The 15,958-nt window shown below is 31.8% G+C and overlaps 4 protein-coding genes across 5 annotated transcripts; 2 read left to right on the forward strand and 2 right to left on the reverse strand.

Annotated features, from left to right (window-relative positions):
• Nucleotides 1–4,916: 4,916 nt before the first annotated feature.
• Nucleotides 4,917–6,716, reverse strand: LOC127150594 (agamous-like MADS-box protein AGL61). The gene has a single exon (XM_051088551.1). The coding sequence runs from the start codon at nucleotides 6,091–6,093 to the stop codon at nucleotides 5,212–5,214; it is 882 nt and encodes a 293-aa protein (XP_050944508.1). The 5' UTR covers nucleotides 6,094–6,716; the 3' UTR covers nucleotides 4,917–5,211.
• Nucleotides 6,717–7,719: 1,003 nt separating this feature from the next.
• On the reverse strand, nucleotides 7,720–10,635 carry LOC103484382 (mitochondrial inner membrane protease subunit 1-like). 2 transcript variants are annotated; one of them, XM_008441430.3, is made up of 5 exons: nucleotides 10,425–10,635; nucleotides 10,105–10,329; nucleotides 9,836–9,946; nucleotides 8,645–8,708; nucleotides 7,720–8,063 (listed from the first exon to the last, which is right to left on the reverse strand). In XM_008441430.3, exons 1-4 carry the CDS (start codon nucleotides 10,551–10,553, stop codon nucleotides 8,646–8,648), a joined length of 528 nt encoding a protein of 175 aa, XP_008439652.1. In that variant the 5' UTR covers nucleotides 10,554–10,635; the 3' UTR covers nucleotides 7,720–8,063; nucleotide 8,645. The 2 variants fall into 2 exon arrangements, with proteins under 2 accessions (XP_008439652.1, XP_016899161.1); XM_017043672.2 differs by having other exon boundaries at nucleotides 7,720–8,108; nucleotides 10,425–10,608.
• A 1,457-nt stretch (nucleotides 10,636–12,092) lies between these two features.
• LOC107990434 (beta-xylosidase/alpha-L-arabinofuranosidase 1-like) lies at nucleotides 12,093–14,067 on the forward strand. Its single transcript, XM_017043653.2, has one exon. It carries the CDS (start codon nucleotides 12,229–12,231, stop codon nucleotides 12,772–12,774), a length of 546 nt encoding a protein of 181 aa, XP_016899142.1. The 5' UTR covers nucleotides 12,093–12,228; the 3' UTR covers nucleotides 12,775–14,067.
• Nucleotides 12,829–15,404, forward strand: LOC103484383 (probable beta-D-xylosidase 2). The gene is made up of 6 exons (XM_017043687.2): nucleotides 12,829–13,110; nucleotides 13,206–13,375; nucleotides 13,478–13,578; nucleotides 13,690–14,031; nucleotides 14,174–14,587; nucleotides 14,676–15,404. Exons 1-6 carry the CDS (start codon nucleotides 12,829–12,831, stop codon nucleotides 15,287–15,289), a joined length of 1,923 nt encoding a protein of 640 aa, XP_016899176.1. The 3' UTR covers nucleotides 15,290–15,404.
• Nucleotides 15,405–15,958: the final 554 nt, after the last annotated feature.

Genomic DNA, 15,958 nt, shown 5'->3' on the forward strand with positions numbered 1-15,958 from the left:
AAGTTTTGAAAGAGTATTATTTCTCCAATGCAAAAGCTTTATCTATCCACGATTATTTTTTTTCTACTTAATAATGTACTCTTAATTACATTTATTGAGTATTATACGAGAGTCACTTTTAAAGTTCAAGGATAAAATAGACCTAAAGAATTCATTAGTAAATTTATAATTTATAATTTAATTTAACTAATTTTATTATAAAAATGTTGTATTTAAAACGTCACACGAGCAAATTTAGGACGACCATCTAATAAGATTAACCATTTTTTTAAAATTGAAATTACGTCACTCCACTAATTAGTATGGATGATTTTAAAATTTGAACTAAAGTAATAGTTTAAAACTTTGATTTAAATTTAAATTTTACTAAGTTTGGTAATTTGTTGCAAAACTTATTTTTGTTTACAAAATTTTTATTATTTAATCACAGTATTATTTAAATAAGCACTCTAAAAATAATAAAAACAAAAACTAGAGAGAGAATATATATATATATATATTAGGGAATTTAATTGTAGTGGTGTCATGCATGCAATGGCTTCTTGCAAAAGTCCGAAAAGGTAGGGGAGGAATTTTGGAATTTGTGACACCTTGTTTTATTATACAATATTCCATTTACATTTGCATATTCATTCTTTTTCACAATTTCAACGAGATAATAATTTCAAAAAAACAACTAATCAAATTTGAAACACCATTAAGTAAGTAGTGGGAAATAAAAGACAATTTTGAATCTTTGATAAAATCCACCCATAGTGACTTAATAATTAATTTTTTACGAATTTATGGATATAGAAAAAAATATTTGATTAAAAAGGTTTCCAATCCAAAATTAATTACTCTTATTCAAATTAGAGAAATATAGATTAAAATTATCTATAAAAATAAAAATAATCAAAATTTTCATTTGGGAGAATATTATTTAAAGGATATTGTTGTTATCATTTTGAAAATGTATGAACGGAATGAATTGAACTCCAATATCAAGTGGATAATGAAAACTTTTAATTAGCAGTCTTATTGTCATTTTGTCTGTTCTTTAAATTGAAAATATCACTCAATTTATACCTAAACTTAAAAATTATCATCACTTTTCTTCAAGTTTTATTTTAATTTTTCAAAATCCTTTTTTGTACTATTAATTAGATAATATGGTATTATTTTATTTTTAGCTATACCATTACAACTAATTTGAACTTAGAATTAATAACGTGTTAAGTTTGTCCATGAATTTATTAAAGGCTTAGTTAAGTTATTTAGTCTATATTTAAAATTTTCATTTGTGATTTTGATTATAATAAATAAAATACTTAACACGAAAGATTAATAGATATACAAATTAAATCCTTCTTACTCCCAAAGTACTTATGGTGTGTTTGGTTTAATTTTTTAAATATTTAATTAAAAATAAGTGATTTTAAAAAAAATGAAAGTGTTTGAAAACAATTAAAATAACTTTCACAACTTATTTTAAACTTCTTTTTATTTAAAGAATTTAAATGAAAATGATTTTTAGAAATCAGTTTTTTGTATAATGATGCTAACCAAAGCCCTAACCTATTGATAGTGTTGTATGCCTTCATATTTATATTGTAATAGAACGAATGACATATTTTTTCTTTTAATGTGTTGTTAGTATTTGTAAAAGTGGTAGAGATATCCATAAACATTTAACATTGATATTGAACTATGAATCAACAGATATTTTCATTTTCATTTGCTTACTAATAGCATTCTTTTAGATGATTTTTTTTTTTATATACTTTATATCATTGAGATATTTTTGAAATGTTATTATTGAGATATTCTAAAAGGTTTCATTAGTTTCAGTAAAGAACAAACCATATATCGGTAATCTGTCTTCATCAAAAGAAAAATAAAAGAACAAATATTTTAAATAGACTTATTAGTTATCACTAAAGGACTTTTTTATAAAATGTCAAAAATCATTCTCAAAAGTTGGTAATAAATCAATAAGTTGATCTTCAAATTAAAATTTGATCAATCATCTTTAAGTTTATGAATTTTTACAACTTCATAGCTCTAGTAAAATGCACAAGTATCCCATAAATTAGGAGAATTGTTGAAGTGATATTGTAGCAATTTCTATATATTTCAATGATGGTATTTCTTTTTTGTTGCAATTTTTTTCTATATTATATATATCCACAGTTTTTTTTTTTTTTTTTGTTTATTGTTATTTTTTAAAAAACCATATATTATCTATAAATGGCATTATTGTTATTATGGTCATTATTAAAAGTTAATATATTTCCATAACAAAGCCAAAGTGGTTGAATATATTTGTTGTAGATATGGTCAATTTTGCTTTAAGCAAAACAACAGAGAGACTAACTGAAGCTCTAAGGTTCATATTTTTCCCTTCAAGAAAAAAATGCAAATGGGTAATTACAAAACACGAAGCAAATTCAAATTTGATTTCAATTCACTCCATTTGATGTATTTGGGTGATGTTTGTATTATATATAAAAGAAAAAGCTATACCATAAACCAAATATTGATAGGTGATCAGTCAATGGCATAACCCCTAACTTCGAGTCAGGGAATACCCTAAATTAGTATTGTTTATATATAATAACTTTAAAACGTGCATAATACTAGGAGTCTCCATAATTTGAATTGGGTTGGATTAGGATAGATATTTTGGACAAACCCTAAAATTTTGGTTTGACAAAATATTCAACCCAATCAATCTTATATATGAAACAACCAAATCTAACCTTTGTTTTTTCAGATCTGTCTTTGTCCAACAAAGCCACGCGAGGAAGATAAAATTTATGAGAAATAGGAAAGAAAATGTTTATTTTCCTGAAAAAAAAAAGTAACAACAAAATAGTTAGTCACAACTTTCTGATTAGTGTATAGTAAAGTTTTGAAAAATTTATGCTATCAATAATGAAAGATTTTTTACCTATCTTTTCTATCCGACTTAATCCAAAATACAATTTAACGAAACCAAACCTTTCAGTTTAATAGGTTACAAAAACTTTTGATATTGCTTCCTTTTCTCACTGTGGCTCCAAGCCTGAATAAGTTCATATAAATTATATTCATCAATATAATATTCAAAGGTATAAAGATGTGTTATGAGTTTCATTGACACAGAAAGATGTTAGGGCTTTTCTCAACAACAAAGAGACAATTGTTTGAAATCAAGTTTTTACATTTATTAATAATTTATTGCTTCGAATAACAATTCAATTATATATTTACGTCATAAAACTGAAGCATGTCAATCGCAATGAATTTAGAACTCATTCTTAATTTTATGATACAGTTTAAAATCAAAAAGTAAAATTAATGAAATACAAATACAAATTATTTATCATTTAAAATTAAGACAATCTAAAATGAGAATTAAAAGGGATAATATGTGCATGAAGGAATAACAAAACAGAAATTTAAGACTGCCTTGCTGTAAATTTTGACTTTCCTTAATTTGGTCATGTAAAAAAGTTATGATTAAGAACAAAACAACATTTATTTGAAACTTAAAAATGGATGACATTGCAGAAATTTTGGTTGGGTTTTTTTGTCCAATACTAGACAGGAAAAAGTCATACATACACATTTTATACATAGAGAGACGTTTGGATTACTTAGTGTGTCGGGAATCGGGAGGTGTGTTAACACCCACAACACAAAAAAAAAAAACGGTTACCAAATATATCTATCATTATCTAATTGAAATAAACAAAAAAATAATCCACAAGATAATATATGAATTAATAATTATAAATGACATGAAAGTTATTTTTCAAGAAAATTCTTGATGTATATATATATATATATATATATAGACACACGTTTAAGAATTATGTAACCAATTTTTTTTAGTTATTATTCAAGCTTTTTAACGTATAGCGTACATCGAAATTTGGAATCATCGTAACAGGATTTGGTTTACTTATATTATGGTAATATGATTAGATTTTGTTAACGTCAACTTCTTAGAACAGTTGTGAATTTGTCGTCGTACGTTATGTTCTTTCTATTTTTGAACATTCAAACCATAATTTTAGCTTATCATCGATCATCCAAAAAGAGTAAGGAATTCTTCTTAAGAGTTAGTCATATCACTTATTCGAAATAATAATATCTATTCGTAACGTTTAAAGGTGTTCTTAAATTGCCCCAACCTTTTCATTATAAGTGTATACTATTTTACTCCTTTCATTTATGATTTATGCATTAAAACAGTGTGATAAATTTGTTATCTCTTTATCAAATTTCAAAATTGGCAAAATGGATCTCTTTTATATGTTATGAAATGTAGCATTATTTCTCTTAATTTTATAACTGCTAAAACTATAAGAAACAACAAAAATATAAACATTTTCTCTAAAAAAACTAATAATATAAATACTTCTTTTAAGAAACTAAAATATGAATACCTCTAAGATACCTTTTTTTTTCTTTCTTTTTGTCAATCCAACTTGAAATTGTATAATATATTGAGGTTTGATATTCGATCTCTACCCTTGATATATTATAAAAGAAAATATAGAGGAGATCTCGCAATCTTTATAATAATAAACGAAAGTTTTAGTACTCCTATTACTAATTGATTTTGAAATAAAATACTTTATGTTTATTTGATATGAATATGATATGTACAAAATCTCAATTGTTATTTTAAATTAATCAATGTGTCTTAATATTGTTAGAAGTAATTCATGGTTTATTATAAGATCATTGTTTTAACGAGCTTTCTCTCTCAAAGGAATAATTTCTCTGAGTTATTTGACAATGAATTTGGTGTAATCACAAATTCATTGCATCGAAATGAGAGTTTAACAATGTTTTTAGGTCAAGAACATACATTAAAAACGGCCAGTTAAGCTAATATTCAAGTCGACAAATTTAAAGTAGAGAAATACATATCACAAATAAACTTACAACAAAAAAAAGATATTTCATATGGTGCATATTAGTCAAATGGGAAGAGAAGAAAAAAGGGTGTCATGAAAACACAAACCCTAGCTCTCCCTCCCCCTAAAGCACTCACAAACACACAAACACACAAAAGAAGTAAACAACTTTTAGACTCCTAAAAGAAACCCTGGACTTCATCAAAGACACAAACACACAATTAAGAAAAACACAACATTATTATTATTACATGAAATAAAAACCAAACACACGAAGACTTCGACAAATTTGATGGTGAGATTCTTCCCCGTTTTCACTTCATGGATGAGGATGAGGATGAGGATGAGGATGAGGATGAGGATGGTGTTGTTGTTGTTGTTGTTCTCCATAATCGAAGTGAGGATGAGGAGGAAGATAAGGAGGAGGAGGAGGAGGAAAAAGAGGAGGAGGAACGTTTCCGGCCAAAATGTTAAAAGGAATTGTTTCTTCCCCTAATTGATCATTAGTTGTAAATCCCATAGGGGAATTAGTAATATTGTTGTTATAATTATTATAAGAACAACATCCAATAACTCCTCTTTGTTTCAATTGATGACACACATTTGAATATATTTCTCCAAATGATGCATCCACTTCCTGCAATTCATCTATTCCCAATTCTTCTGTCGGAGTTTCCCACCAACCTCTCCCATTTCCTCTTACCTTTTTGAGCTTCTCAAGTGCTTTTCCTTTCTCTTTCTCTGCATCTAGTTGGCTTAGAAGTTGGTTGTGTTGCTGGTTCAACTCGTTGATTCTCACTCGTCGGTGAGCCTCTACGAGTGGGTGCGCCGCGTTGTTGTTGATGCTGATCTTGTTGTTGCTATTGTTGTTGCTGCTGCTGCTACTGTCGTCGTTGTTATTGTTATCATCCTTGTTTCCCTTGTTTTTGTTCTTGTCATTCAGAAATTTGTTTGCGATGGTTTCGATGCATGGATGTGCAAACGAGAACGGTTTTCCTGCCGGCGAAAACACGACGACTCCGACTTCAGCCCCACATAAGGTAGCTAATTCGCTTGCCTTCTTGTATATGCCTGACCTTCGTTTGGAAAATGTAATTAACCGATCGTCTTCGTTTACGATCTTCTTCATTTCAATCTTTTGTCGTCCCTTTGTTTGCTTCTTGTTGCTGGCGACGGGGGCGATTGGGGTGGAGGAGTCCATGAGAGGAAAGAGAGTTGTGTTTTGAGGAAGATGGGGATATGGAGAATTTGAGGGAATATTTTTTGGTTTGAATGCTATGATATTATCTTTATGTTTTGGTGTTGGATTTGGATTGACATATATAGCAAGTAGTGAAAAGGAGTGAGGTTTGTGTTGTAACAACGTTAAGGCATTTAAACATCTGAGTTGGCCTCTTCTTCCTCACACTCTACACTGATTTCTTAGTGGGTGTTGATACTATTTTACTCTTTCTTTACATGAGCAAGCACCAATTCAAAATACTTCCATCATTTTTTATTTTCTTAATTTAGGTTAAATTACATTTAGTTCCTGTCCTCAACTTTTAAGTTTGTGTATTTTAAGTATCTAATTTAGTTTTAAAATTTTAAATTTTGGGTTTGAAGTTGTCTCAAAACCCTAAAATGTTTGTTAGAGAATCTCTTTAACAACAACATTTGTATTCAATTAACAATTTGACATAATCTCAAATTTACAAAACTAACGAAGGTATAGGATTGAAGTTTTTGATGTGAAAACTTCAATTCTAAGATAAGTATGCATATTCATCCCAATATTTAATGTCATGTTTATTATTAGGTCATTTGTAGAAGGTTGAACATGTCAAATATTTTTAGACACAAATTTGAAGATTAAAAACTTATTTGGTTTATTAAAGTTTAAGAACCTGTTAACACAAAGCTGCAAATTTAAGAACATGTAAGATATTTTTTAAATTTAGAGATCTAGCTAATTAATCAAAATGATGAAAGCTTCATTACTCATATTGTACTAAAAAATTATGATTGAAGAAAGAAAATTGATAAATTAACTAACGCACAAAAATAATTTCATCCACTCATACAAAGAACTCTATCCATTTGATTACATATATATATATATATATAAATATAAATATAAAGTTCATTATTCAAGTTTAAGATTTATTGTAACCGAAATGTTAAATCTAAGATGACAAAATTAAATTCTAATACCTTAGGCATCATTTTTACCAATTTGATTTCCAATTTTTAACTTTTAAAAATTAAGTCATTATGTTTATATACATTCCTTCTTTAATTTGAGTTTCTAAAATATTGGTAAAATGTAGATAACAAGCAAGAAATATAGAAGCAAAAGTAAAATTTAAAATAGTGTTTAGAAGGTTAGTTTTTTTTTTAAAAAAAAAACTAAAAAAATAGAAATTATTACTAAACAAGATCATGCAATTAATTGTTTAAAATTTTAAGTGATACAAACCTCAGAAGTATAATTTGAATTTTATTTATTCACAATTTCAACTTAGAAGTTATTTTCCTCTTCCTATTGTTTTTTTAATGAATTATTTTGACAAGTCTAAAAGTTGTTCCTCGTAGAAGGAATCTTTATCCTTGTATATTGCTGTTTTCTATGCGCCAATAGTAATCCCCCCACGGTTTTAAAATTATGATGTAAACAACAAAATTTTTCTTTCATAAAACATAAACAATTTACTTAAATATCTTTATGAATTAAATAGTTTTTTTTTTCCAAAAAATAAAAAACTTTTTTACCTTCCTCCCTTCCATGTAATTTACAAACTTTCGTGATAAAAAAACTCATAACCCAAAAACATCATACATTGCCATCGATTCAGAATACTGTCATCCTCTTACTAAAAAATGGAAACATGTTACATTATTCAAGAATCTGTTCATCAATTCCGTTCAATCGTTGTTCAAAGCTTTAAAACATTTACGAGATGATTTGTTATGCTGAAGTGAAGTGATTGGGAATGTTTAGTCAGCAAAAGCTTCAGTTTCAATAGTATACAATAAGAAATCTAGAAAGACTTCTGAAAAGAACCAATGCATGAAGATCCATAAAAGGGAGCTCCTTCCGGAGGTTAAATGCTTAATGAAGAATTTACCTTCATCTGCGTAGATCATCAATGTCGACAAGGACGACGTTGACTGATGACATCAGCATAACTTCTGAGACAGAGAAACAGAAGTATACAAAAAGCACTTGTGAAATTTCTTTCCAAGTGTTATTAACCAACATCAGAGCAGAACAAACTATCTCTATTATTCCCCCCCACCCCACTCTTCTCCACAAACAAACAAAGAGAAAAGAAAGAGAATACATTTGACTTGCAACAACTAAAAGGAAAAAAATGTGTTAAACTACTATTTCTGCTGATTTGGTTTGATGAAGAGAACAAATTCTCAGAAGTTTTAATGGGAGTTTACCTAGTTCTTGATTTCATGTTTACTATAATAAAAGTCATGATTGAAATAGAATAATAGTTGGAAAATACTTAGTTTCAATGAAAAGCCCTAGTAGTGTTCCCATCAAACTATTTCTCTGTCCAAAATTCAAACAAATTTTGAAATATTTTGAAAAGATCAAGAATCTAACTGCCTGCCATATTTGATACAGCCAAGTGCTCAAATGTTTAGCCCAAACAACAAGAAGCATGAGATGAGAATGTCGCAGAAAAAAATCCTAAATGACAAAGATATACAACAAGTGGACGTTAAGGCATCTATGGTTGAAGAGCAGCTGAGCTCACCTCACAAGACCGTCTCGTTTGATTTTCTCTTCTCCAACTGTCCAAAATTCTTAGGTGGCCATATCTACACAAACCAGATTTCGCCAGCTATATTAAGACTATGAAAGCAATTACAGGTACTAATATAACTACAACAAAAAGTTGATCAAATTGATAAACGCTAAAGCAACAATACGTAAAAGATTGACAAGTAAAAAACTATTGTCTCTTTCATATTTTCACTGAAACATAGGGCTGGATAATGAGTAGTGGTATACATAACATAGGGAAGATATTTGTATGAGTTACAAATGTTTCCTATGCACCTATTGCGCAAATATCATCAAACGAGCTAACTTTTAGACCCCCTGAGGACTAGTTTTCGCTTACAACTTTTAGTTTGTTTTCATGAATTTCCAATTTGAAAGCAGAAGAGTGTTTTCACAAGGCATTCTCTCATACAAGCCCAACTATCCTCTCATACAATGTCCCACCAACTAATTAAGTGGTTGGGTTATCCATTTCAAACAATTTTCTTTTATATCCATGAGTGTCCAGGCCAGCTTAACTTGTAGGAAATTAATTCCTAAATGAGAGGCTGCCATGGATTGAACCCATGGAATCTTAGTTAGTTATTCAGACTATGTTTCCTTTTTACCACTGAGCCATTTTCAATTCAAACAATTAAGAGCCACCCAACATCTTAGGTTATGCAAACAACTTAGCTTCAATTGTAAACACTATCAAAGTTTTCACATTTATAGAGTAACATCATCTTCTTCGATTTTTCTACTTTTCAAATTTATAGAGTAGCTTCATTTCCCGGTCTTTTCTACTTTTCACATTTATTTAGGAACTTCATCTTGTAACTCTACCTTCCAAACATAAACTGACTAAATCTAACACATTAACCCCATTCAGTGGCCAAACAACCCCTAATAGGACAAAAAATGACAAGTGTTATTAGTATAGGGTAATTAGAGTTGATCTTTGAATGTACAATTGAATGCATCATCGAGGACTTCTTCCTACATTTCACACTTTCAACTCCATTATCACCTTATACTCTGAATGCAAACAGAACACAACCATAAAACCCGCGCACACTCTTACGGAATCAACAACTATTTTGCATGTTGACACTCAATTATAACATTTGTCCTTCTTAAAGACAAAACCAAATGAGGAAGAAAGGAAATTCATCTCACGTACCCTCCAAAATATTTTCCCTTGCAGAAGACCGTATGGAACGGCCCCAAAATTTCTCGAATCTCTCGAATCATAGATATTATCTCCCTCTATCCAAACGTGCCCCTTAGGAACCTACAAAAAAACATTCCACATCAATATTATAACTGAAAGTTAAAAACCAAAGTAGCCAAATTACGGTACAAATCTTAGCAAACCAATTAAAAGAACACGCACAATTTAAGAAACTTCAGCCAAATCCGGAAGAACAATTCTAATCACCTAATCCATACCACAACAGTTTCGCTCCAATCACTGTTCTTCGGGTCTACAACATAGGTAACAGAATCACCCTCCATTCCAATCAAGCGCTTACCCACTACTTTACGAGGATTCTCAGGAGATCTAACGAGGACAATGTCTCCAACACCGACTCTGCCAAAGCGAGTTGAGAGCCGCTCGGCCAAGACGAAATCACCGGTTAGGTTAAGAGTAGGGAGCATGCTGGGACCGTAGGTCTACACACAGAAGAAAACGCCGATCAACTCAACTAAGCCCTCAAAATGAGAATTCTGTGACATTGATTTCATAGAGGCGAAAAGTTTGAACTTACGAAAGTAGCTGTGCAGATGTAAGTGTTGGCGACATGAAGGCCACAAAATAACTTCCCTACAAAAATTGTTCCGGCCAATGCTTCATTGACTATGGGTTTCAATCGCGCCAGTTTTCTCAGTCCCGCCATTTTTATCTATCGACCTTAGCTTATGCAGTCTACAGATGAAGAAGAATCGTAACCATTGGTCAAAGCTCAGCGTCGGTGTTGGTTACGGTTTGGATTTCCCTATTGGTCTTGTTGGGCCAATGTTGGCCCAATTAATCAAATTGGGTTTCTAACCATATATTTTATCTCAAAATAACCAAATTATTATTTCGAATTTTGAAAAACTTCAACCGTAAAATAAATTCAATTGAATTTCAAAATAACAAAATTATTATCTTCTATCAATTGTGACACCAAATTTCTGGGGCTATACAGGAATAGCAATTCTTAAAGTATAACTAGAAAAAATAATATGACAAAGTGATTTTAGGTTTTGAAAATTAATTAATTAATTAAAGTTGGTTAGTTATTAGTCTCACTTTGTCTACCTCCAAATTGTTGAAACTTTGTTAAACATACAAAGATTATAAGTGAAAAATAAACTGCAAAATCATGAAAATGGTCTATCACTATCTTTATCTACCTCTAAATTGTTGAAATCTTGTGAAACATACGAAGATTAAAAGTGAAAAATAACTACAAAATCATAAAAATAGTTGATCGCTACCTTTGTCCCACTGTGTCTACCTCTATTGTAAAACTTCAAATTCAAAGCTTTCTTTTCAACCCTCTTCAATATTTGAGAGTCAATTGGTGCTTTTATATATCGATGGTGCTTTTTCTGCATGTAGTTTTATTAAGTGTATATCGATCATTTATCAAGTGTCCAAAACTATAAGGAGTGAGGTTTATGTTGTAACAATGTTAAGACATTTAAACATCTGAGTTGGCATCTTCTTCCTCAAGCTCTTCACTGATTTCTTAGTGGGTGTTGATACTATTTGACTATCTCTTTCTTTACATGAGCAGGCACCAATTCAAAATACTTCATTCATTTTTTATTTTCTTAGTTTAGGTTAAATTTAAGTTTGTGTTAAGAACTTGTTAACACAAAGTCGCAAATTTAAGAACTTAGATATTTTTTAAATTTAGAGATCTTGCTAATTAATCAGAATGATGAAAGTCTCATTGAATAAATTTATTCTTTGATATCTTATTTACAATAAATGGTCATTTCTTTGGTATAATTGAAATTTATGTACACAGTCTATATTGGGCTACTAACATTTATATTATAATCAAAAGGTCTCTCATTTGAATTCACCAACTCATATTGTACCAAAAAATTATGGTTGAAGAAAGAAAATCGATAAATTAACTAACATGCAAAAATAATTTCATCCAGTCATACAAAGAACTCTATCCATTTGATTACAAATATATATATATATATATATATATATATATATATATATATATATATATATATATATATATATATATATATATATATATATATATATATTAGATTTAACGTAATGAAACCAAAATGTTAAATCTAAGATGACAAAATTAAATTAAGTGTATATCAATTGCATATCAAGTGAATTATCAGTTGAATGTATCAACATGGGTAGACTTGTTTAAATAATATAGCCTAAAATTTAGACGTTATTAATTTAAAAGTCAAAAGTAAAATTTTATTCAGTTAAGAAGTAAGCGATTTTTTAGATTTGATATCATAACAACCAAATTAAAATCTCAACAAAAAAAAATCTCTAACTAAATAACAAACGATTTCAAAGCTTCACTATAAATGGAGAAGTCTTTCAGTGTCTATACAGTAAACACAGCCAAAATGGCGAGCTCATCAATCATGATCATTTCAGTTCTTTCTGTGTTCTTCATTTTCACAGCCAATGCGAGATTTTTCCCAAGAAGAACTCTCCTTGATGATCCTCCTCCAGCCGTTAACAACTTCACTTTTGTTTGTGATCCCTCTAGATATGACAATCTTGGCTTAGACGTTTCTTCATTTGGCTTCTGTGATTCATCTCTCTCTTTCCCTGAGAGAGCCAAGGATCTAATAGATAGGATGACATTGTCTGAGAAAGTTGCTCAGCTAGGACACGGAGCTTCCGGAGTAGGCCGCCTCGGCTTGCCACCATACAATTGGTGGAGTGAGGCTCTCCATGGTGTCTCTAATGTCGGTCCTGGTACCCGATTTGACGAAGTTGTGCCAGGTGCTACAAGCTTCCCCAATGTCATTACAACTGCATCTTCTTTCAATGAAGATCTTTGGAAAACAATTGGGCAGGTAAAGTTAGAACTCTCAACCTTTAGAGAATGTTTAATGGCTTGACTGAAAATTTGGTATGTTTGTTTTGATAAGGCGGTTTCAACGGAAGCAAGAGCAATGTACAACCTAGGGAGAGCTGGATTGACATACTGGAGTCCAACCATCAATGTGGTTCGAGACCCAAGATGGGGACGAATTGTTGAAACCCCAGGCGAGGACCCTTTTGTCGTTGGCAAATATGCTAAGAACTACGTTAGAGGTCTCCAAGATGTGGAAGGATCTGAAAATGTCACCGATTTGAACTCTAGACCTCTAAAAGTTTCTTCGTGTTGCAAGCACTATGCTGCTTATGATGTTGACAATTGGCTCGGTGTTGAACGTTACAGTTTTGATGCTAGGGTAAGAAAAAAACTTGTTAAAAACCAGTAGAAATAGATAAGAATTAAACCACATAATTTATGTCCATATTAATGTTTTCTAACCATGTGAATTAGGTGACTGAACAAGATATGTCGGAGACATTCAATAAGCCATTTGAGATGTGTGTTAAGGAAGGAGATGTTAGCAGCATAATGTGCTCTTACAACAGAGTTAATGGCATTCCAACTTGTGCTGATCCAGTTCTCTTGAAGGACACCATTAGAGGCAATTGGGATCTTCATGGGTAATAATAATAATTAATTAATGATAACAAACCACATAGATGTCCCCTAGACTCCTGTGGATGAATTATAATTATTTTTCTTTACATTTCTTATCTTTTCAGATACATCGTTTCAGACTGTGACTCAGTTAAAGTTTTGGTAGAAGATGCACATTATCTACAAGACACAAATGAAGATGCCGTTGCTCAAACACTCAAAGCAGGTAAATTTTTGTACCTTACACTTTCAAGTCCCTTCTTCTGGGTGGATCCTTTTTTGCTTTCTTGTCAAACCCCATGAATCAAATTTAAAATATTCCAACGTAAAATTTCAGGGTTGGATTTGGATTGTGGTAAAATTTACCCACAATACACAGAATCCACAGTAAGGCAAGGGAAAGTTGGGATGAAAGAAATTGACAACGCTCTAAACAATCTCTACGTTGTTCTAATGAGGCTTGGGTACTTTGATGGAAACACTGGTTTCGAATCACTTGGAAAACCAGATATTTGCTCTGAAGAACACATTGAATTGGCCACTGACGCTGCTAGACAAGGAACTGTTTTACTCAAGAACGATAATGACACTTTGCCTTTTGATCCTTCTACTTACAAAACCCTAGCTGTTGTTGGACCCCATGCCAATGCCACTTCTGCCATGCTTGGAAACTATGCAGGTCAGATTATAAGCCCAAAACTTACTTTTTCCCCCTCTAACTCAATGTTCTTCAATCAAATATGAAATTTATCCTAACCCTATTAACTTAAAACATTTGAATTTCGTAATAGTCTAGATGTGCTGTTTTTGTTCTATTGCAGGAGTGCCATGCAGAACGAAATCCCCAAAGGATGGGCTATCAGAATATGCAAAAGTGAACTACCAAATGGGGTGTGATAGTGTTGCTTGCAAAAACGATACCTTCATATTTGGAGCCATGGAGGCAGCCAGGACCTCTGATGCAACTGTGATTTTTGTTGGTATTGATTTGTCCGTTGAAGCAGAGAGCTTAGACAGAGTTGATCTTCTTCTTCCTGGATACCAAACTCAACTCGTTCAACAAGTTGCAACTGTCTCTAAGGGCCCAGTTGTTCTTGTCATCTTGTCCGCCGGAGGCATTGACATATCTTTTGCCAAGAACAACTCCAACATCAAAGCCATTATCTGGGCTGGATATCCCGGAGAGGAGGGCGGTCGTGCCATTGCCGAGGTCATCTTCGGAAAATACAACCCAGGTCAAAAAGATCAAATATACGCAAACTTATCTTATCAATCCAAGGAGATAAATGAAATTAGAGCTAAGATTTTGTTGTCTCATTTCAGGAGGAAGATTACCCTTGACATGGTATGAAAACAACTACGTGAATCAGCTTCCAATGACATCAATGCCGCTCCGGCCAGTGGAAAGCCTCGGATATCCAGGAAGAACTTATAAATTCTACGACGGCCCCGTCGTCTATCCATTCGGCCACGGCCTCAGCTACACCTTTTTCATCCATAACCTAACTTCCGCCAAACGGTCCATCACCATCGATCTCAGCAGCAGGGTTCAATGCCGCGACATCGCCTACAACAACGGCACCTTCAAGCCCGAATGCGCCGCCGCCCTAGTGGACGACCTGACTTGCACCGAGGAGATCGAGTTCCAAATGGAAGTTGAGAACACCGGCAAGAGAGACGGCAGCCAGGTGCTGATAGTGTACTCGGTTCCGCCAAGTGGAATTTCTTCGACACATATAAAGCAGGTGGTTGGGTTCCAGAGGCTGTATCTGAATGCTGGGGATAGCGAAACGGTGACATTTAAGTTGAATGCTTGTAAGAGCTTGGGGCTTGTTGATTTTACTGGGTACACTCTGCTGCCGGCGGGTGGGCACACCATTGTTGTCGGAGACGGAGAAGTATCTTTTCCGGTTGAGCTTAGCTTTAATAAGAAGTAGGGTTAGGTTATTTGGTCTCAGGGAGTTTAGGGTTTCTGCGTAGAGGGTAGGTCACCATTTTCTTTTCTTTTCAGTGATTGATGTTAATAAAATATTCTTCAGATAGATTTTTCTTTTTTACCTCTTTTGAAACTGAGACCATACACAATTTCAGACTTCATAATTCAATGAAATTAACAATATGCAATTGATGTTTTTTAGTTGGAACTCACTGAGGTTCTTGGTTCAAACAAAGAGATGGAGTTCAATTCTGCACTGTCTTTAACCTAAGCCATCTGTAAAATAATGTAACAACACTATCTCATTGATAATACATGAAAGGCATTTTTTTTTAATTTTATCTATGTTCTGAATTTGTTAACTTTTCAAAATACATTTTTTAAAAAACTAAAACTGAAAAATAAAAAAATAATAATTAAAACCAGATTTTGAAAAAAATAGATCTTGTAGACTCATTTTAAAGAAAGTATTTAAAACGAAGTACATTCTTGAAAAACATTTTCCACTAAATAATTCAAAAGCACAGGGAAAGAATCAATTACTAAGAAGAGAAAAGAGTTATTCTAATTTTCTGTAGCGATTCTCTGAAGCCACAAGAACATTACGAGATCTTTCAATATTTCCAAATACAGATGAAGCTCTTGATGGGGATTCTGGATTGATCGATGA

This window comes from Cucumis melo, chromosome 8, assembly GCF_025177605.1.
Source record: "Cucumis melo cultivar AY chromosome 8, USDA_Cmelo_AY_1.0, whole genome shotgun sequence".
NCBI lineage: Eukaryota > Viridiplantae > Streptophyta > Magnoliopsida > Cucurbitales > Cucurbitaceae > Cucumis > Cucumis melo.